The 16,960-nt window shown below is 39.2% G+C and overlaps 1 protein-coding gene across 10 annotated transcripts in view; it reads right to left on the reverse strand.

Annotated features, from left to right (window-relative positions):
• The window catches only part of DMD (dystrophin), a 1,937,833-nt gene that overhangs the window by 107,841 nt on the left and 1,813,032 nt on the right, over nt 1-16,960 (reverse strand). Inside the window, exon 63 of one of the 10 annotated variants that reach the window (XM_073357964.2) lies at nt 5,435-5,517. The exons of the other annotated variants lie outside the window; for them this stretch is intronic. Within the exon in view, the coding sequence (XP_073214065.2) occupies nt 5,460-5,517 (58 nt within the window). The 3' untranslated portion in view covers nt 5,435-5,459. Of the gene's footprint in view, nt 1-5,434; nt 5,518-16,960 lie in introns of those variants that run through there. 10 annotated transcript variants of the gene reach the window in all.

Genomic DNA, 16,960 nt, shown 5'->3' on the forward strand with positions numbered 1-16,960 from the left:
AAAGAAGCTGAGTCCTGACACAGGAAGCGAAAAAGTTCTCCGAATTTTAATTGCCTGTCATTGTCTTTAAAACGCCTAGTTATGTTTTAACTAGGCTTTTATACCCTCTTGTTTTTAAGGGGACAAGGCACAGGAAATTGAAGAGCTGTAAAAGCTTCAGGCATCTACGTCTTTTTAAGACAGAGGCTTTGTTGGCATTAAAGGAAAAAACAATCCCAAATCCAAACCACCGTGAGACTGTTGGGTTTTTTTAAGTGATATCACACCTCTGGGTTTTGATTAAAGGAAAATAGCAGAGTCATAGTTTTAAAAATATTTAAATGTATACAGATGCAGCTAAGCACCTACTACATACCTTTGAATATTGGGCCAGAGTCCCTGGAGATCATCACCGTAGTAGAAAGGGGATGGTTAAAGTATAGCAGGGAGTCTAATTCAGCCCACTGCCAATTTAACCTTTGAATCAGAGCATAAGTTCATGAACTGCTGCTCTACCCCTTGGCTTGAAGTGGTTTCCATTATATACAGGATTTACAGTTTGGTTCAATGGCTCTCAGCACCGCCACTGTAAAAATTATTCCAACAATATGGATTAGAGGTTCACAATGAAATGCTCAAACTTAATTAACTGGAGGCCACTGTAATCTGCTCCCTTTTTTGCTTTGGCAAATAAGGTGCATCTCACAAGCACCTGGAAGGTTCCCTGTTGTGCAAAATTTGGATACCCCTGCTTTCACTAGGGAAAGTATATTAAGTATTTTATCATATCTGCAATTACATTATAAAGTACGTGAGCATAACATACTAAAAAGAAAAGGAGTACTTGTGGCACCTTAGAGACTAACAAATTTATTTAGTCTCTAAGGTGCCACAAGTACTCCTTTTCTTTTTGCGAATACAGACTAACACCGCTGCTACTCTGAAACATAACATATTAAAGTATATGTAGTACTTTATCACTGATTCATAACTACTGCCAAGTGGATAAACCAGCTTCAAAGATTATAATAAAGACATAAAGATCAAGTACTTAGGAAATCATCTCTGGCAGCTTACTTGGGAATACCTATAATACCTGTGGGGAAGGCAGAGATCTGTTGTCATTCTCTTCTATGCCTCCTTTTTCACATCTATATTTAAATTATCATCTCAAGCTTGAAGTCAGATGTTTCCTCTGAACTTTATGAAGTGCTTAAAAGTCTTTACATTCTCCAGCCCTGCTTAAGATGCAACACCTTGGAACATTAAGGGATTTAAAAAAAAAAATTGGCTCTTTAACATTTGGAAGATAATGGTATGTAAACCCCCCCCACTAAACTTTGGATCAAATTTTGAAATGGGCCTTAGCATAGCACTTGTGTTGCAGGTGCCATTCCTACTATTTAGAGTTCTAATTACTTTATTGGTAGGTGCAAGCAGGTAGTTAGACCTCTAAACTCCAGCCACAATGGAACCTTTTTTTAACATGCAATCTTTTAATTTTTGTTCTTATACATGTCACAAGCATTTCAAATCATGGGAGCTGAGAGTCTCTTCTCACGCTAGTTTTACAGCGGTTTAACTCAATTGACTATTATGGAGTTATTCTTTATTTGCAGTGGTGTGGTACTGAGTGGACAATCAAGCCCTGGGATCCTCGTGATTATGTAGTTTTCTAGACCTTCAACGACTATGCACTTTTGGTGTCGTCACACAAAGGGGCTGTCTTAAGTCAGTCAAAGAGCCCCTATTTCACGTGGAGAACAGGAGGACACATATCTACAAGCAAGAAGAATTCTTCTCACACACAGCTCCACATATATTCCAGTGATGACAGCACAGATTAAATAAACACAAAATTTGGTGTTTCCAGCTGATGACTTCATTTTAAACTCATGATATTTAGTGTTTGCTTTAAGGATTCAGCTCCTGGAGTTATCTAATAAAAAAAAATGTCTAGCCCATGTGGTTTTGGAGAAACACTTGAAAATATGAACCTTAATGTCTCAAAAACCAGAGTGCTAATACAGGGTCAAAACTTATTATTTTTAAATCTCATGATGTTTAAGACATTTGGCATGATTTTTGAGCACTTACGATTAGCAATACTTCCACATTGTGTGCTTTGGTAAATAGGATGGAGAATTTAATTATCTATGCAGACATAAATTGCCACACATATCTTGATCCAAAGCCCACTGAAGTCAGTGGCCTATTCCATTGACTTTAGTGGGCTTTGGATTAGACCAAAAGGTGTATTAGATATATTAAATCAGAGGAGAATGAGGTGGAACAAAGAAATATACTAAATCAAGTATACAGCCAACAATCCCACCCTCTTCCATTTTTATGTGGGCGTTAGGGAGATCTCTTTCTCTCTCTCATATTTCAACCTATTATAAACACAACTTCTTTAAAAAAAAAAGTGAAGTTTAGTATCTTCGTTGGGATAAACTTCACACTTCATTAAATGCACAGAACAGTTGCCTGTTTAATTCAAAAGAAGTCAGAGTACCTTTAGCCTGAAGCCTACAGTTTTACATAAAAAGTAAGCAATACCTTCCTTTGTGAAGAAGTATAGTATGTGGCACTGATAGGGTTGGTACAGTCTTTCCATTTTTACAATTTAGTGGCTCTTCAGCTCTCTGGTCCACCTTAACAGCAGCTTGATACTGCCATTTATCACATTTTGTCTTCCTTTCCCATAACAGAGTGCCAAGTAATAGGAATTTTAAAAACTACTGAAATTCTGATACTTTGCACAATCTTCTTTCTCCTTCAGTTACAAATAAAGCATTGTATTCAATTAGACTCTCAGCAGGTGAAAACCCCAATTAGTGAATTCATTCTGTTGGCTTTTTTTCTACCTTACACCCACACACACAGGTTTTTTGGGTTTTTTTATAACATTAAAGGGGAATTTTGATTTGTTTCTCAATTCAGAAGCAAATTAACCTGTGATCCCCCCCGACCCCAATCAAACTATTACCTACTGACTGACAAGTGGAAAACATAAAGGTTGAAAGATTAAGGTCTATTGACTGCCGAAAAAAATCCATTTATGTGGTTTTGATTGTTTTTTGCAAATCCATAAAAGTTTTTAGCTGTTCTGGTCTTCCTAAAAATTCATTTTTCTTCTCACTGAAAACTAGCAATGCCAGTACAATCCAAAACTGGTAAATGCCTGCCCCCTGCATGAAGAAATTTTTAAAAGGTTATACTCATATGGAGTAACTACTTATAAAGGATAGCTCAGTGGTTTGAGCATTGGCCTACTAAACCCAGAGTTGTGAGCTCAATCCTTGAGGGGGCCATTTAGGGATGGGGGCAAAAATTGGGGATTAGTCCTGCTTTGAGCAGGGGGTTGGACTAGATGACCTCCTGATATCCCTTCCAACCCTGATAGTCTATGATTCCTAAAAAGATTATATTTAATTTGTAGTTAAGACAATGACTACCTTTGGCCTTTTTCAAGTGAAGAATATCTGCATTTTACATTTATTTTTTAAATGTCACTTATTTGTTGAAGGAAATTCTTCTCCATGTAGTGAGTGAATGAGAGAAATATTTTTTATTTCAGTCTGAGGAGAGTTCTAATTATTTTCCCACAGTGATTTAGTTCAACAGGTTTTAAGAGTCAATTTATGCACTTAAGAATTTACACTGTGACTTCATCAGGATTGGGAAACTAATTGTTAGGAACCGGGGAATTGCCATATTGGACCAGACCTATGGGCCATTTAGTCCAGTATCTTGTTTCTGACATTTACTAGCACTAGATGTTCCCAAAGAAGGTACATGAAACCTCACAGCAGGCAGATGTGGGATAATCTGCCTCCAATAAAAATCTCATCCTACTCCCTAACAGTTAGAGATTTATTGTTCTGAATCACTTTTGAAAATTGATGATAAAAGAGTTTGTTACATGGTTGTACTGTTCAATATAAACAGGCATACATTTTTTAAAAAGGGTAATAGAATCTGCTCCTTTTGTAAGCCTGTTTCTTTTCCTGTGGCGACAGGGCCATGATTTGTACAAATAATATAGTAAAATAATAATAAATATTATAGTTATATATTATACCTAGCTCTGAAATACTGCTTTTCATCTGTAGATCTTAATGTGCTCTCTCAGGAAGAGAAGTATCACTATTCCCATTTTACAGATGGGGAAAACCTAAACACATATAGGTGATGTGACTTCCCTGAGGTCACCAGCAGGCTAGAAGATAACTCATATCTCAAGAGTCTAAATCCAGTGCTCTCTCCACTAAATTAGAAACTTAAAGGAACTTTTTTTTAGTGCTGATGGATGTAAAGATAGGACATTTTCTTATTAACTAAATAAGTCTCGTTTGCATAGTTCTAGGAAGCATGTAGTCTTGTTTGCAAGTGTGGTTCTTCCATTCCTCAATTAACTGAGTAGTGGATTAGCAAGGGCTTGCCCTGCATAAGAACACATTGTGGTGCACTCTTGTCAGGCTGGCTAATCCGTTACGCTATTTGAGCTGATTTTCTTTTAGTGTGTAAATAAATACTGAGAATCACTCTGGATGGCATCGTGGCACACTCCTGGATCATCTATGAGAGATGTGTGCCAAAGACCAATACCTGCAGGATTTAGCTGTCCTTATTTTCCTCTCTTCCCCTACAGCTCTCTTCAGCATGATCTCTTTTCTGGATAATACACTACTTTTTGCTGTTTGCTTCACTGCCAATGGAAGTACAGTAAAATATTTTTAAACGTCATTAAGGGGAATCATTTCAGTATATTGGAGTAATTTCCCTCAATAATACCTTCTTACTTTACGGAGATTAAAGCTAAAGTCCCATTAAAACATTCATAAACATATACATCAGGAGACTCTATCAGTTATTTATACGGTAGATTAGTTAGGGGAGTGGCAGAATTCCATACATAGGACCAGGTGAAAACCTGACATGTTCATAGTTGCTTCTTATATATAGGTGGACATTGGTTCATGCCACAAAACCATAGCACATCTGACAAGTGGCATACACAAGGGTCACGCTGTAATGATAAACTGAGACACTCTTGGAAGAACTGTGAGGGTTTCATTTTAACAAACACTTTTCTATATAGCTAATGAAAAGGAGCAACTGATTCCACTGAACAGAGCCAGCTATAGAGCACGCATGTGCTGGCCAAAACTTATTTTGCAATAAGAGTTACAATACATGCAACAAACTAATGTGCAAAGCAGAGAGCACTGATGCTTTTGCCATACCAAGGCCTGAGTTTCTTTTGAATGTACAACAACAATACTCCCTCTAGAATTTTTCAAAAAATCCCTTGGGTCTGTATTTGCTTCCGCTGTTGTAGTAGATTAGCCTGACTAAAACTGAAATCCTAGTCGCTCTACAGGACAACATATCGCAGAGTCTTGGATGCAGCATGTGTGTGTCTGTGCCACACCACATTCCACACTGTTGAACAAGGAGGCCGGATAGGGGTTCTGTCATTTTAGAAACCTTTGATGCACACATGAATTTTGTCCTGTTGAAGTCTTGGGAAACCTGAGTTGGAAAAGGGGAAAGTGTTCTGTAACTGATGCAACAATCCTGACAATTTACACTGGCAGAGTGGTTGTTCACTCCATTTCCAGGGATGATACCTGAAACAGGAGCAGAACCTGCACTGTAGTTTTTGGAACTAATTAAATCAAATGCGTCACTGGGGTAGCACACCCAGACGCCACAGGAATAAGGGACTGCTGACATAAGCATCGATAACTCTCCTCCTAGGGTGACCAGATGTCCTGATTTTATAGGGACAGTCCCGATTTTTGGATCTTTTTCTTTTATAGGCTCCTATTACCCCCCACCCCATCGCAATTTTTCACATTTGTTGTCTGGTCACCCTACTCCTACCCCTTCCAGACCATGAAAGAGGACAGTTTCAAAATATGGAATAATTTCTACCTTTAGGGACAGAGATGAATGGAAACAGCAATAGTCACAACAGTGGAGAGGTCAAGGAAGTAAAATGTTGACAAAACATTGGATAAAATAAAATCATTAAAAAAATTGAAGGAAGATTATTGTGATTATTTGAAAAGCAAAACAAAAAACAAAAAACAAAACAAACTTCTAATAAGCAAAATTACATGCTAACATTTGCAATCTATGAATCAGAGGTGAAAAATAATAATTATGCCATAGTCAATTCTTGGTTTGAGGAATTTGTGTTAGCAAAATGAACGGTTATCCCTTCGTTGACTTAGATTGAGAAATAAATGGAGCCTAATAAGGATAAATTAAACAACAAAACAAGCAAGTTACACTCCTTACTTTTCTCTGCATGCCCAGTTAGAAATAAATAACTGTTTTCCCTGCTGAGAGATTAAAATGAACAGCACTTTACAATCTCTCTTGCTCACTCATTCTCTCTTTTCACTCCACAATCTCTCTTCCTATGCACACAGTTTTGTTTTGGTTTTTTTTTGGTACACAAAAGCTGACTTCCCAAATCATTAACCTCTCTACTGTCTCCTATCAGTGTATTAATCTCCTCTAAAGCTAGGAACTCTGCATCTGGCATTCCGACTTCACTCAGTGCTCAGGGAATTTGATTCTGGCTACTGATCATTATGCAGGCTTGGGAATGCATGCCACTAACAAGCAGCCCTCTGTTCAAAAGGCTTCCAAAGTTCTTAAGGAGGAAGCATTCCTTTCCTTGCTTTTATCTAATTTATTTCTGTTTTGCAATCCATAAAAAATATATTTGACCCTGTCTGTAGCATAACATTTATTTCTGAATAAAACAATACAAACAAAAAAGGGTTTTTGACAGTTACCAAAGACATTTTCCAAAAATGTCTCAGGCAAATAATATACTGAAGAGAAAATATTCTACATGAATAAAAGCCAGGTAGATTAAGATGAAACTTTGCATGCTGGGACCTAAAGATGGCAAGGCTCTACCTATGTATTAAAGATGGCAGCGTGCTGTCCTCAATAAGGCCACTGAGTGAGCAAAGTTTGGGCAATTTGGAATGAATGCACACATTTTTGTCAGGTTTCAGAGTAACAGCCGTGTTAGTCTGTATTCGCAAAAAGAAAAGGAGGACTTGTGGCACCTTAGAGACTAACCAATTTATTAGAGCATAAGCTTTCGTGAGCTACAGCTCACTTCATTTTTGTGTAACTTGTCTCTTAAAGAGTGTTGTCTTGTGCATCTTTGTAACTTTTGTCACCTTGAAGTATTGTTCTGCTCTGAAAAATGGCATCATGGAATTCAATATTTATTGCCTTTCAATGGCCCCTTTTGTATTTATATGTCTATGTATGGTCCCCATGATGATACCTGTTACAGCAGCTTGCAATTAATTGAGGAAATTATCCTTGCAACACTACTTGAGGTAGGGACAGAGGTGAAAGTAAGCCGGTATGGTCCAGTATGGCGTACCGGCAAGAGCCAGTACACAGCTGACTGTACCAGCAGGGGGAAGCTTCCCCAGGCCGACAATTTAAAAGGGCCCTGGGCTCCCGGCAGCAGCCAGAGCCCCAGGCCCTTTAAATTGCCACCGGAGGCCCATGGTAGCAGTAGCAGTAGCAGTGGCCGGGAGCCCCAGGGCTCCAGCAGCGATTTAAAGGGCCCGGGGTTCCCAGCAGCGGCTGGAGCCCCTGGCCCTGTAAATCACCACCAGATCCCTGCTGCTGGAGCCCTGGGGTAGTGGCAGCAACAGCGGCTGGGAGCCCCAAACCCTTTAAATTGCTGCCGGAGCCTCAGGGCTCCCGGCTGCCGCTACTGCTACCCTGGGGCTCCGGTGGCAATTTAAAGGGCCCAGGGCTCTGGCTGCGGTAGCAGTGGCTGGGAGCCCTGGGCCCTTTAAATCACTGCCAGAGCCCTAGGGCTCCCAGCCTCTGCCTCTACCCTGGGGCTCTGGCAGTGGGGCTCTGGCGGTGATTTAAAGGGCCACGGGCTCCGGCTCCTGCCGGGAGCCCCGGGCCCTTTTAAATTACTAGCCTGGGGAAGCTGCCCCCTGGGGTAGTGGTGGCGGCTGGGAGCCCCGGGGCTCCGGCGGTCAATCAAAGGCCCCTGGCCCTTTAAATCACCACCAGAGCCCCAGGGCTCCCGGCCACCACCGCCGCTACCATGGAGCTCTGGAGGCAATTTAAAGGGCTTGGGGCTCCAGCTGGGCTTTATATAAATATTTTGTTAAAATCCAGAAGAAAATGCTAAGAAGCAATGCTTAAATGTCTTCTCATTACTGTAGTTAGTTAACAGAATTGAATAGTCATAAATATATATTTGCAATGTTTAAGAAGTTTGGATTCAACCAAATACATCTCAAAACACAATACATCTCAATAAATTTAACTTTCAGTTAACACCATAAATCAATTCAATTCTCTAACTTTCCACTGAAGGTCAAGTTGCACCTCACTAGATGTGCAAAGCAAGGCAAGGTGAAGATCTTCTTTCACATCTCTTGGTCAACTTAGCACTGTAAAAACTAGAGATGAAAATTGGAGCATGCCCCATTCATACATATCAAAGTAGGACCCTTAGTATATAAGACCTTGATGTAAGTGGATGACATTTTAATGACTACTAGAAATCTACCAGAATCTATCCTTAAATTTCTAGAACTGTCAACACCATTGGTGGCTTTGCAGACTATAAAATCTGCTAAGGATCAAAACATATGTTCCTTTCCACACTGAACACTTCCTTTTAAATAATCAAACAGACCAAAAGCTTCTTCTTGACCTTTAAAAACTCTCTTCTGTGAATGCCAGTTCAATCTTAAAATAAACTACACAGATCTAAAATCCTATGGATCCATAAAGGTGTTCTTTATGGGCCACATCAACATTCTCACCTCCCCTATTTCTGTTGTTCCCCTGGAGCACATCACTGGACATTTCAGCTCAGTTTTTCTTTTCACCCCATAAACCAGATCTTCAACAGCTTTATCTAACTTGGTAAACAGTGAAGTCTTCAACAGAAAATACGTATGCCAGGGCTAAACAGAGGTCTGAATGTAGCAGCTATTAATCTTTATCATCTTTTTTACCATGCGACACTATGCCAGATGGTATACAAATGTTCAGAGTAATTATCCCTCTATTTATCAATCACAAGAAATATCATTACTCCATATTGCTGTCTTTCTAAGTTACCTACTCCTCAAAAGAAAAAAAAAGATGTTTATTTCACAGCACCCCCACTTTGGGATAACAGTCTTTTACACTGGCAAACTTACCCTAACAAACATTGGGAATCTCATGACATCTATTGTGTAGGAGAAATGCCCACAGCAAATAAACTGAGCTTTCCCAAAGTGAAAAAAGAAATATCAATTAGACTTGTACCTCCCATTTTAGTAAATATTACAGCAATTCCTATCCTCAATCTTAAAATACAAAGAAATCCACTTGTCACATTTAGAAGATATGGGGCCAGATAATCAACTGGTTAAAATCATTATGTTTCCACTGGTGTCAATGGTGCTACTCCCATTTAGACCAGATAAGGATCTGATTCATCTTTGGAACCAAATTTCATTTTGCAGGCAGTTACCACAAATTCATTCAATATCATTATACTAATCTGCATCAGTCCAAAGGAAATGCAGGGAAGACACTAAGCTTACCTGGCCCAATAAAATCTGGGTTCAAACACGCCGCATATGATTATCTTTCTATTGTATTAATGAAACTTATTTTTGCTTTATGTGCATCGCATTCTTTGTCAGTCTGATACTGTATCTCAAGACTGTATTTTTTGTTTACAATAGTTTTATTACTGCACTTGTACCTATTTTCTTTCCCTAAAAATATGTAATCATTATTTTGCAAATTACAGTCCCTGCACCCAAGAATATAAAATGTAAGACAATTTCTACTTGTTCTAATTCTTTTTAAAGTTATGTATTGGAGAAATTAATTTATTAAGGACAAAGTATTTTGCAAAGCTTTCCTTAATTGGGACATGACTGCAGTTACGGTACTTTTGCCTGAGTAGACTGAACAGGGGATAAAGGACTGGACCCTGAATAGTCAATAGTCTAGCAATCAATATATTTATATATCTTAATCAAAACTCTTCAGAGAATTTATTTTTAGTAGTTTCTCAAAACTAATTAATTATGCAGTCGTATTAGAACATTGACAATTTAGGAGCTGGGAGAAGTGAAATATATTTCTTGTTTGTGGAGCTTGCTACCTTGATTGATAATCTTCCAGTATCCAGAACTGAATATGATAGTGTTTTAGATTCTATGCCATATTATTCTTCTGACAATTTGTTTAGTAAACATTACTTTTAAATGTAGTTAACATTTATTCTAAAACAGTTTAAGAGAACCAAATACAATAAAAATGATCATTTGGTGATGATGGTGCACTCGGCTGTGTCACAGATGGAGAAAGTAATTGTGTTTGATAGCTATTTCCATGTTAATGTTGTATGTTAAAGTATTAAAAAATGTGCCAGTAATTTGGAGAAAACAAATAAGGCCAATTTGACTAAATCTATATGGATGCTATTTAATACCATAATATAGTTTACAGAATGGCTAAAGGAGTTCTGCTTTCCAAACTGACTTTTGTAGTGGCTGTTTATCTGTCACAGAAGAAAGTCAGTGGTTTTGCACCAGGGCAAAAACGAACAAACGAAAACAAAAACCTCAAACCTCCCCCGCAAATCACCTCTTTATAAGGGCTTTTTTGTTCAATTATATATGATCAAGTTAAAGAAACTAAAAATGAGTACGTTACCTCTCCCACCTTGTCTCTCTAATATCCTGTGACCAACATGGCTACAACAACACTGCATATTGACATCAATGGCATTTAAGCATGTGTTTAAGTGTTTTGCTGAGTTGGGACTTAATCTCCGTGCACCGTGCCCAGCAACCCTTGGCCTTTCTGGCAAGCCTATCAAGAGAAGTAGCAATTGATGACAATTGTGATTTTTTTTCTGAGATGTGGACACCTGTCCAGTAAGGGACTGGATTGAGATCACGTATTCATATTACATAGCCAATAAAGAGCATTTGGATCATAATTTTTTTTTGGCCACTACTACCCTGGTCTGGCTGTGAAACAATCACCTTGGATTGAAAGCTCTGCATCAAGCTCCTCATCTATCCAGTTCAGCAAGAAAAATACATTTAAACCAATCTTTCCCCTACAAACTCCTTTCTCATATAGGTGATTGGGCCTGATTCTCCTTTCGATTACACCAGGGTGAAATAAGGCTAACTTCACTGAAGTCAATGGAATTTCACTAGAAATTGAGAGTAGTGCAGTGTAAAACACATGAGAGTAGAATCAGAATTTAAAGAGCCCTTAATCATCTTTTTATTGGCAAAAGAAGTTCTTGACCTTTTATTGTTTTAAGCACACTGAAGCATCAGAAATCAGTGTTCAATAATCAATCACCCTGTCCCAAAGTAATGACTCTGGCTCCTTATGCTCCACAAAGAAAAAGTTTAGACACATTTAAAAATTACGGTGGCTCTTGCAAGGATGGGAAGGGAGAAAAGTTGGGGTAAACAGCATAATAAACACCAGCCAACTGTCTACTGGTAGGTGTGCTGAAATAAATAAATGATCAAAAATAATCCAATTAAAAACAAAACAAAACAGGAAGATCAGGATCAGTGTTTGAAAAACAAATCAATCTCAGCAAAACAAGCAATATGAAAGCAGCCAGGTGATTAAAATGCAGAAACTTATTTATTATACATTAGTTAGATCAAAGCTTCTCAGTAATAACAAGACATTGATCTGAGGTTGCCACCTGTCCGGTTTCACTTGCAGCTGGAATCTACCAGGTGAAGCCATGTAAACGGTTGTCAATGGAAATTCCACTTGTGAGAAGTTTTTGTTAAAATGTGAAACTTTTCTCTTGTGTTTCACATATCATTCACCAATGCAACTACCACTGTCTCAGCACAAATTAGACTGGATCCCTGAGGTGGGTTTCCAAAAGAGAAGATTAAAGGTAAATCCCACTTGCTGAAGATACTATGACAATGTGGGTAGTATAAGAACCTGAAGAGAAAAGAATAGCAGGCACTTTAGAATAGTATATTTTGGGGCTTTGCTTTTGGGATCAAACACATTTAGGTTTGCAATAGGCAGAGCTAAGTGCGGGGGGGGCTGAGGGGGGGCGACATACAGATGATAATGCCCATACATACATGCCCAGGGAGAGTGTGTCCAAGGGACCGAAAAAATCCATTGCTTGGTTTTATAATTGGGGCAGAGGTTTATGTTCAGGAAAACAGTAGGGGACATGGCTATATATCTAATGTCTTCCATTAGCAGATTTTCCAAAAAGAGAAAAAAAATATGTATATATAAAAATGTGTGTTTTGGTGATGATCTAGTAAAAGGAAAACTGAAGGGAGAAAGAGAAATTTATATACTGCAACTAAGCAAGCCTCTTAGATTAGATTGTCTCTCAGTCTTTCTGAACTAATGAACCTGCTGTCATCTCACGATACAGACTTGGACATGATAGTGTCAGTGCAACAGTGAGAGGCTCTGAAGGCTTGTATATACAAACTGAGTTTGCGGCAAGCTAGTGTGCAAATCTACTTCACACTAACAAGCTTGCCAGTTAGCTTTCCACACTGTTACTTGTCTGTGGCAGTCAGTGAGCAGGTCTGGCCACAGCTCCCCACACTAGTCTCTACATTGTGGGTCTTTAGCATGTACCTGGCTCCCCATTCTTCATTTTCTCACTTGTCCTAGCATTGTGTGCCTCAGACGTGCACTGCCTGTGTCAGCTCCCCAGCACACAAACTTGATGCACACTAATTGTCCGTGTGGACCGTGCTGCCTATGCTAAAAGTTCTGTAGTGAAATTTGATCGACCCTGCTTCAAAACGGGAGTGAACTAAAGCCCACTAAGGAACTTTTAGTGCATAGCGACAGGCTAGCGCAAGGTAGATTTACACCCCAGCGTGCTGTGAACTAATTGTTCATTCACACAGGCCCTAAGGCTCCCATGACTTTAAATGAATAGTTGAAGGAGACACACTCATACGCAAGCTGTGAGAGGAAAAAGGAGAATTAGTTGAGGTGCTCCAAAGTGATCTCTTCTATATTAGAAAAAAGAGGGGAAAAAAAGGTTAATTTGGTTTAATATTGCCTTATTCGAGAAAGATGTAAAAGCTGCCTAGTATTGGAGAGTGTGGACACCGAAGAGGGAGGGGAATTTTTTGGAAGTGTGTACATGTGTTCATATGAAATTGAGCAAAATGTATTTAGAATTACAGTGTGGAATTATCTCCCAGGGGAGTGGCGGGAGTCCCACCATTTGAATAATTTAAAACCAGATTGAGCAGAGTACAAGAGTATAACATGTAGCACACCCTGCAATGGCTGGGTAAAGGATATGGTCTGAGAGAGATTTTCCTCTGCTTATTTCTGGAATGGTGAACAAATCTACAAAAGCAAAGCTATACAAAGGGTTTTGCACTTGGCTTGCTCTAGTGACTACAAACAGAGACTCATGTTTTGCCAACAGCAAATGCTTACTCAACATGCTTTTGGCACTAATGTGAAAAACCATGGTAGAAAAGAGAAGACAGTGAGTGCCAGACTCTCATCTCATTTACACTGCTGTAAATCAGGAGCAACTTCACTGAAGTCAATGAGGGTAGATTCCTTGGACCAGTCAAGCAGCTTATGGCACAAGAACTACCACCTTCTACTCTCCTGACCCTGGAATTCACTGGGACTGAACTGGTCCTGGTGTAACTTAGAGCAGCCCAAGGACTGCTCCACCAGCTTGAGATTATTGGAATATACTCCACTCTGGCCATTTACACTGCTACAATCCACAAAAAGACCTGGCGCGGGGGCATGCATAGAGAATGGAGTGAGTCACATACAGCCAGATTTACATCAGGGGACTCTCTTGCTGCCCTGATCCCTTTTGTGTCACTGCAGTTAAATTTGTGTAAAACCATTAAGAAAGGAGAATCAGGCTCTCAGGCTTCGACACGAGATGAAACACCACCCATATTACCCTTGCTTCCATATGGAATCTGGTGTTGGTGTACCAGGACACATACTGTGTGTTGCTTAATAAAAACTTAGACAGAAACCTCAGCAGTGGTAATATAGTTGTGAAGCATTTCAAATTGTTTTGCCTGGGCCACCCTGATAATAAAAAAAGGAAATTAAGTTTGAGATAGTAACTTCAGTTAACAGGCAGTAATTTAAAAAATAAAGCTGAATGCAATTATGGTAAGAAAAACAACCTCTTGGTGTTTCACATCTATCTCTCCATCCAAAACTTATGTCAAATAGCTCAGTTCTGATGTCAAAATCATTTTTTTAACTACTAGTGTCACAAGTGCAACTCAGTTTTTGAAAACTGTGCTGAGCTTTTTCAGTTTCATAAATCATCACCAATAAAAAAATTAAAGTTTTTGGGATCAGAATTTTGTCTGTAATTTTGATGATGATGCCTGAAGCAGACTAAACTACAGGAATACAACTTGCTCTTTTGCAACTACTTCCTACTGACCAATGGTCTTAGTGGTAGGAACCTGTTTTTGTAGGTATTAGTTGGAAGGCATCAGGTATGGACAGCATGAACCATACTGTAACAGATACATCAATTCCCTGCAATATCTTTGGGAGATCTTATTGAATTAAGTTTAAATAGCTTTGAAGTCCATTGTAATATAAATATAAAGTTTATGTATTAGTATGGATATGTAACTTCTCTAGTGGGGAGACATGGCCTGCGTAAACCCTGGGAACCGCAATGAGCTTTAAAGGACTATTTTAAACAACGTGCCAGAAAAGAAGGAGCTTTGGGGATGAACATTAAGTGGGTTTCCTAAGAAATACTTGTGGGGAGGGGAATGCAAATTCCCACCCCCAGACCCAACCTTTTGAAGCTATACTCTGAGGAGAGAACCTATTTTCTGCTGATTACCTGTTTCTGGAATCCAAAGATCAAAGGCCCCAGCTGTATAAAGAAGAGACTCTGAGACTCTTGGGCATGCTTGTTCTGCACTAATAGCTGTTGTGAACTTGTAACTGCAAAAAAACCTTTTGTGGGGTTTGAAGGACAGATCACCTGCCAGAGCCCTTGTTGGATTTGAGGGGTGATCTCCAGTAATCTCATTAGCATGGGTGTATGTTCTTTTATTGTTTCAATGTTTTAGCTGTAGTGCTTTTACCTTAAGAATAAAGATGCTTGCTTAGAAGGAGCTACATGGTAACTTATAACGGTGTGAAATTACACATTTATAGCCTCTGAGGAGAAATCAAAGTGCAGATGCTGGCTGTTTTCACCATCTGGCTTGCTGGGGAACTCTCAGGGTGGGCAGGAAACTGTGCAGTCTCGAAGATGTCTGATCAGGAAGAGAGAGATGCAGGTCTTGGCCCGAGAGAGATGTAAGTCAGCGATACTTCAGAAATGGAAATGCCCCTTTTTAAATTTGATAACTTTAAGTCTCAGCACTGAAAAGAACTATGAAAGATATTCAGATTTAGGGTGAGGCTTAATTTTATAGGACAGTAAGCATTAAACTGTTTAATTTTCATGAGCACTGAATTATGGCTTCAGTGAAAGTTATTCTGTTATTAAGACACTTCATTGCACGAATGAAAATATCTGGGCAGATCAACTGAGAAAATGCTGCAAAATATCATGTTTCAGCAAGGGACAAGGGAATATGAAGGGGAAGAAAAGAACAGTTTTAGATGTTTAGAAAACACCTGACAAGGAATAAAAAGGGAAACAAGTCAACTGAGCTGATAAATTAACTTGACCTAACAAAAAGGTGCTTGTGTAAAAGAAGAAAAATAAATGGCTGAACAAATGTAGCATATAAAGAAGTTTCAGAACCTCAATCAATAGCCACACCATCCTCTCCTGCTTCATAACACGCCAGGTGCTGAATCAAAAATGCCCTTACAGCTGCTCCACTTTGGGCAGCATTCTTGAGGACACAGTAGCAATTTTCCCTAAGTTACCTATCCAACAATATCATTTCTCATATTCTTCCAACTATACAAGTTTGGTGGCTGGAAAAAAATAATTAGCATGAGTGGTAGAGCAAGTACTCACAAGACAATCTTTGCATTAAAATGTGGTCCAGACTACGAAAATGTTTAAGAACCCCTGGTTTAATGTATTTTACACCCCTCCCCTTTGAAAAACAAGCAGTTTTTAGTAGTTAAAGTATCTCTTATGCAAAACTTTGCGAAGTAGGATATTGTTGGAAGGTAACAGGTGACTGTTCCTGTGGAAAACTAAAGCAGAGACTGAGAAAATAGGATTGAAAAAACATTGTTCTCTTTGTTATTACTTCTGATCAGACACACATATTACATTAGAATAGCAATTTTGTCTAATTTCCCTCCCGAAAAATGACTTGCCATCTGTGGGCCAAACTGTGCTCCTGCTGTAGTGGCTGAGTGCATTTTGCTTGAACAAGGCAGGTGCAGGCAAAATACCTGAGGGAGCACTGAGGGGATATGCTCTTTATTATGTAGTACTCTTTCTGAAGGTGCGGAATGTGCTCCCCCAGGTACCAAATGCTAGCAGGGAAGCAAGGCCTGCCCCCAGCCCAGTGAAATACAGTAGGGGAAATCCTGCCTGCCTTATCTCCCTTTCCTACTCATGCAAGACAAGCCAGGACTGAATGCTATGTCTCACTAGCTTTTAATTTATGTGCTTGTTTTGCTATTTGTCAGAAAAATGGAATTTAAACATCTTATTTTAAAAAGCCCAAACTGAGCTTGGTATACACGCACAATAGACCCCACTTGATGGGATACAAGGATCCTTCTGCTTGATCAGGTACAATTTCTTAAGACTCAACAGAATCTTTTACTGAGTATGGATTCTCCGGCACCCAGTGAGAGATTTCTTACAAAACCATATTGGTGAGCAGCAGGCTGGCAATGAATAAATGCTGCTCAGGAGGTTAGACATGCACAGCTGTAGAGATCATGAAATGTAGCTTGT

Source organism: Lepidochelys kempii, chromosome 1 (assembly GCF_965140285.1).
Source record: "Lepidochelys kempii isolate rLepKem1 chromosome 1, rLepKem1.hap1, whole genome shotgun sequence".
NCBI lineage: Eukaryota > Metazoa > Chordata > Testudines > Cheloniidae > Lepidochelys > Lepidochelys kempii.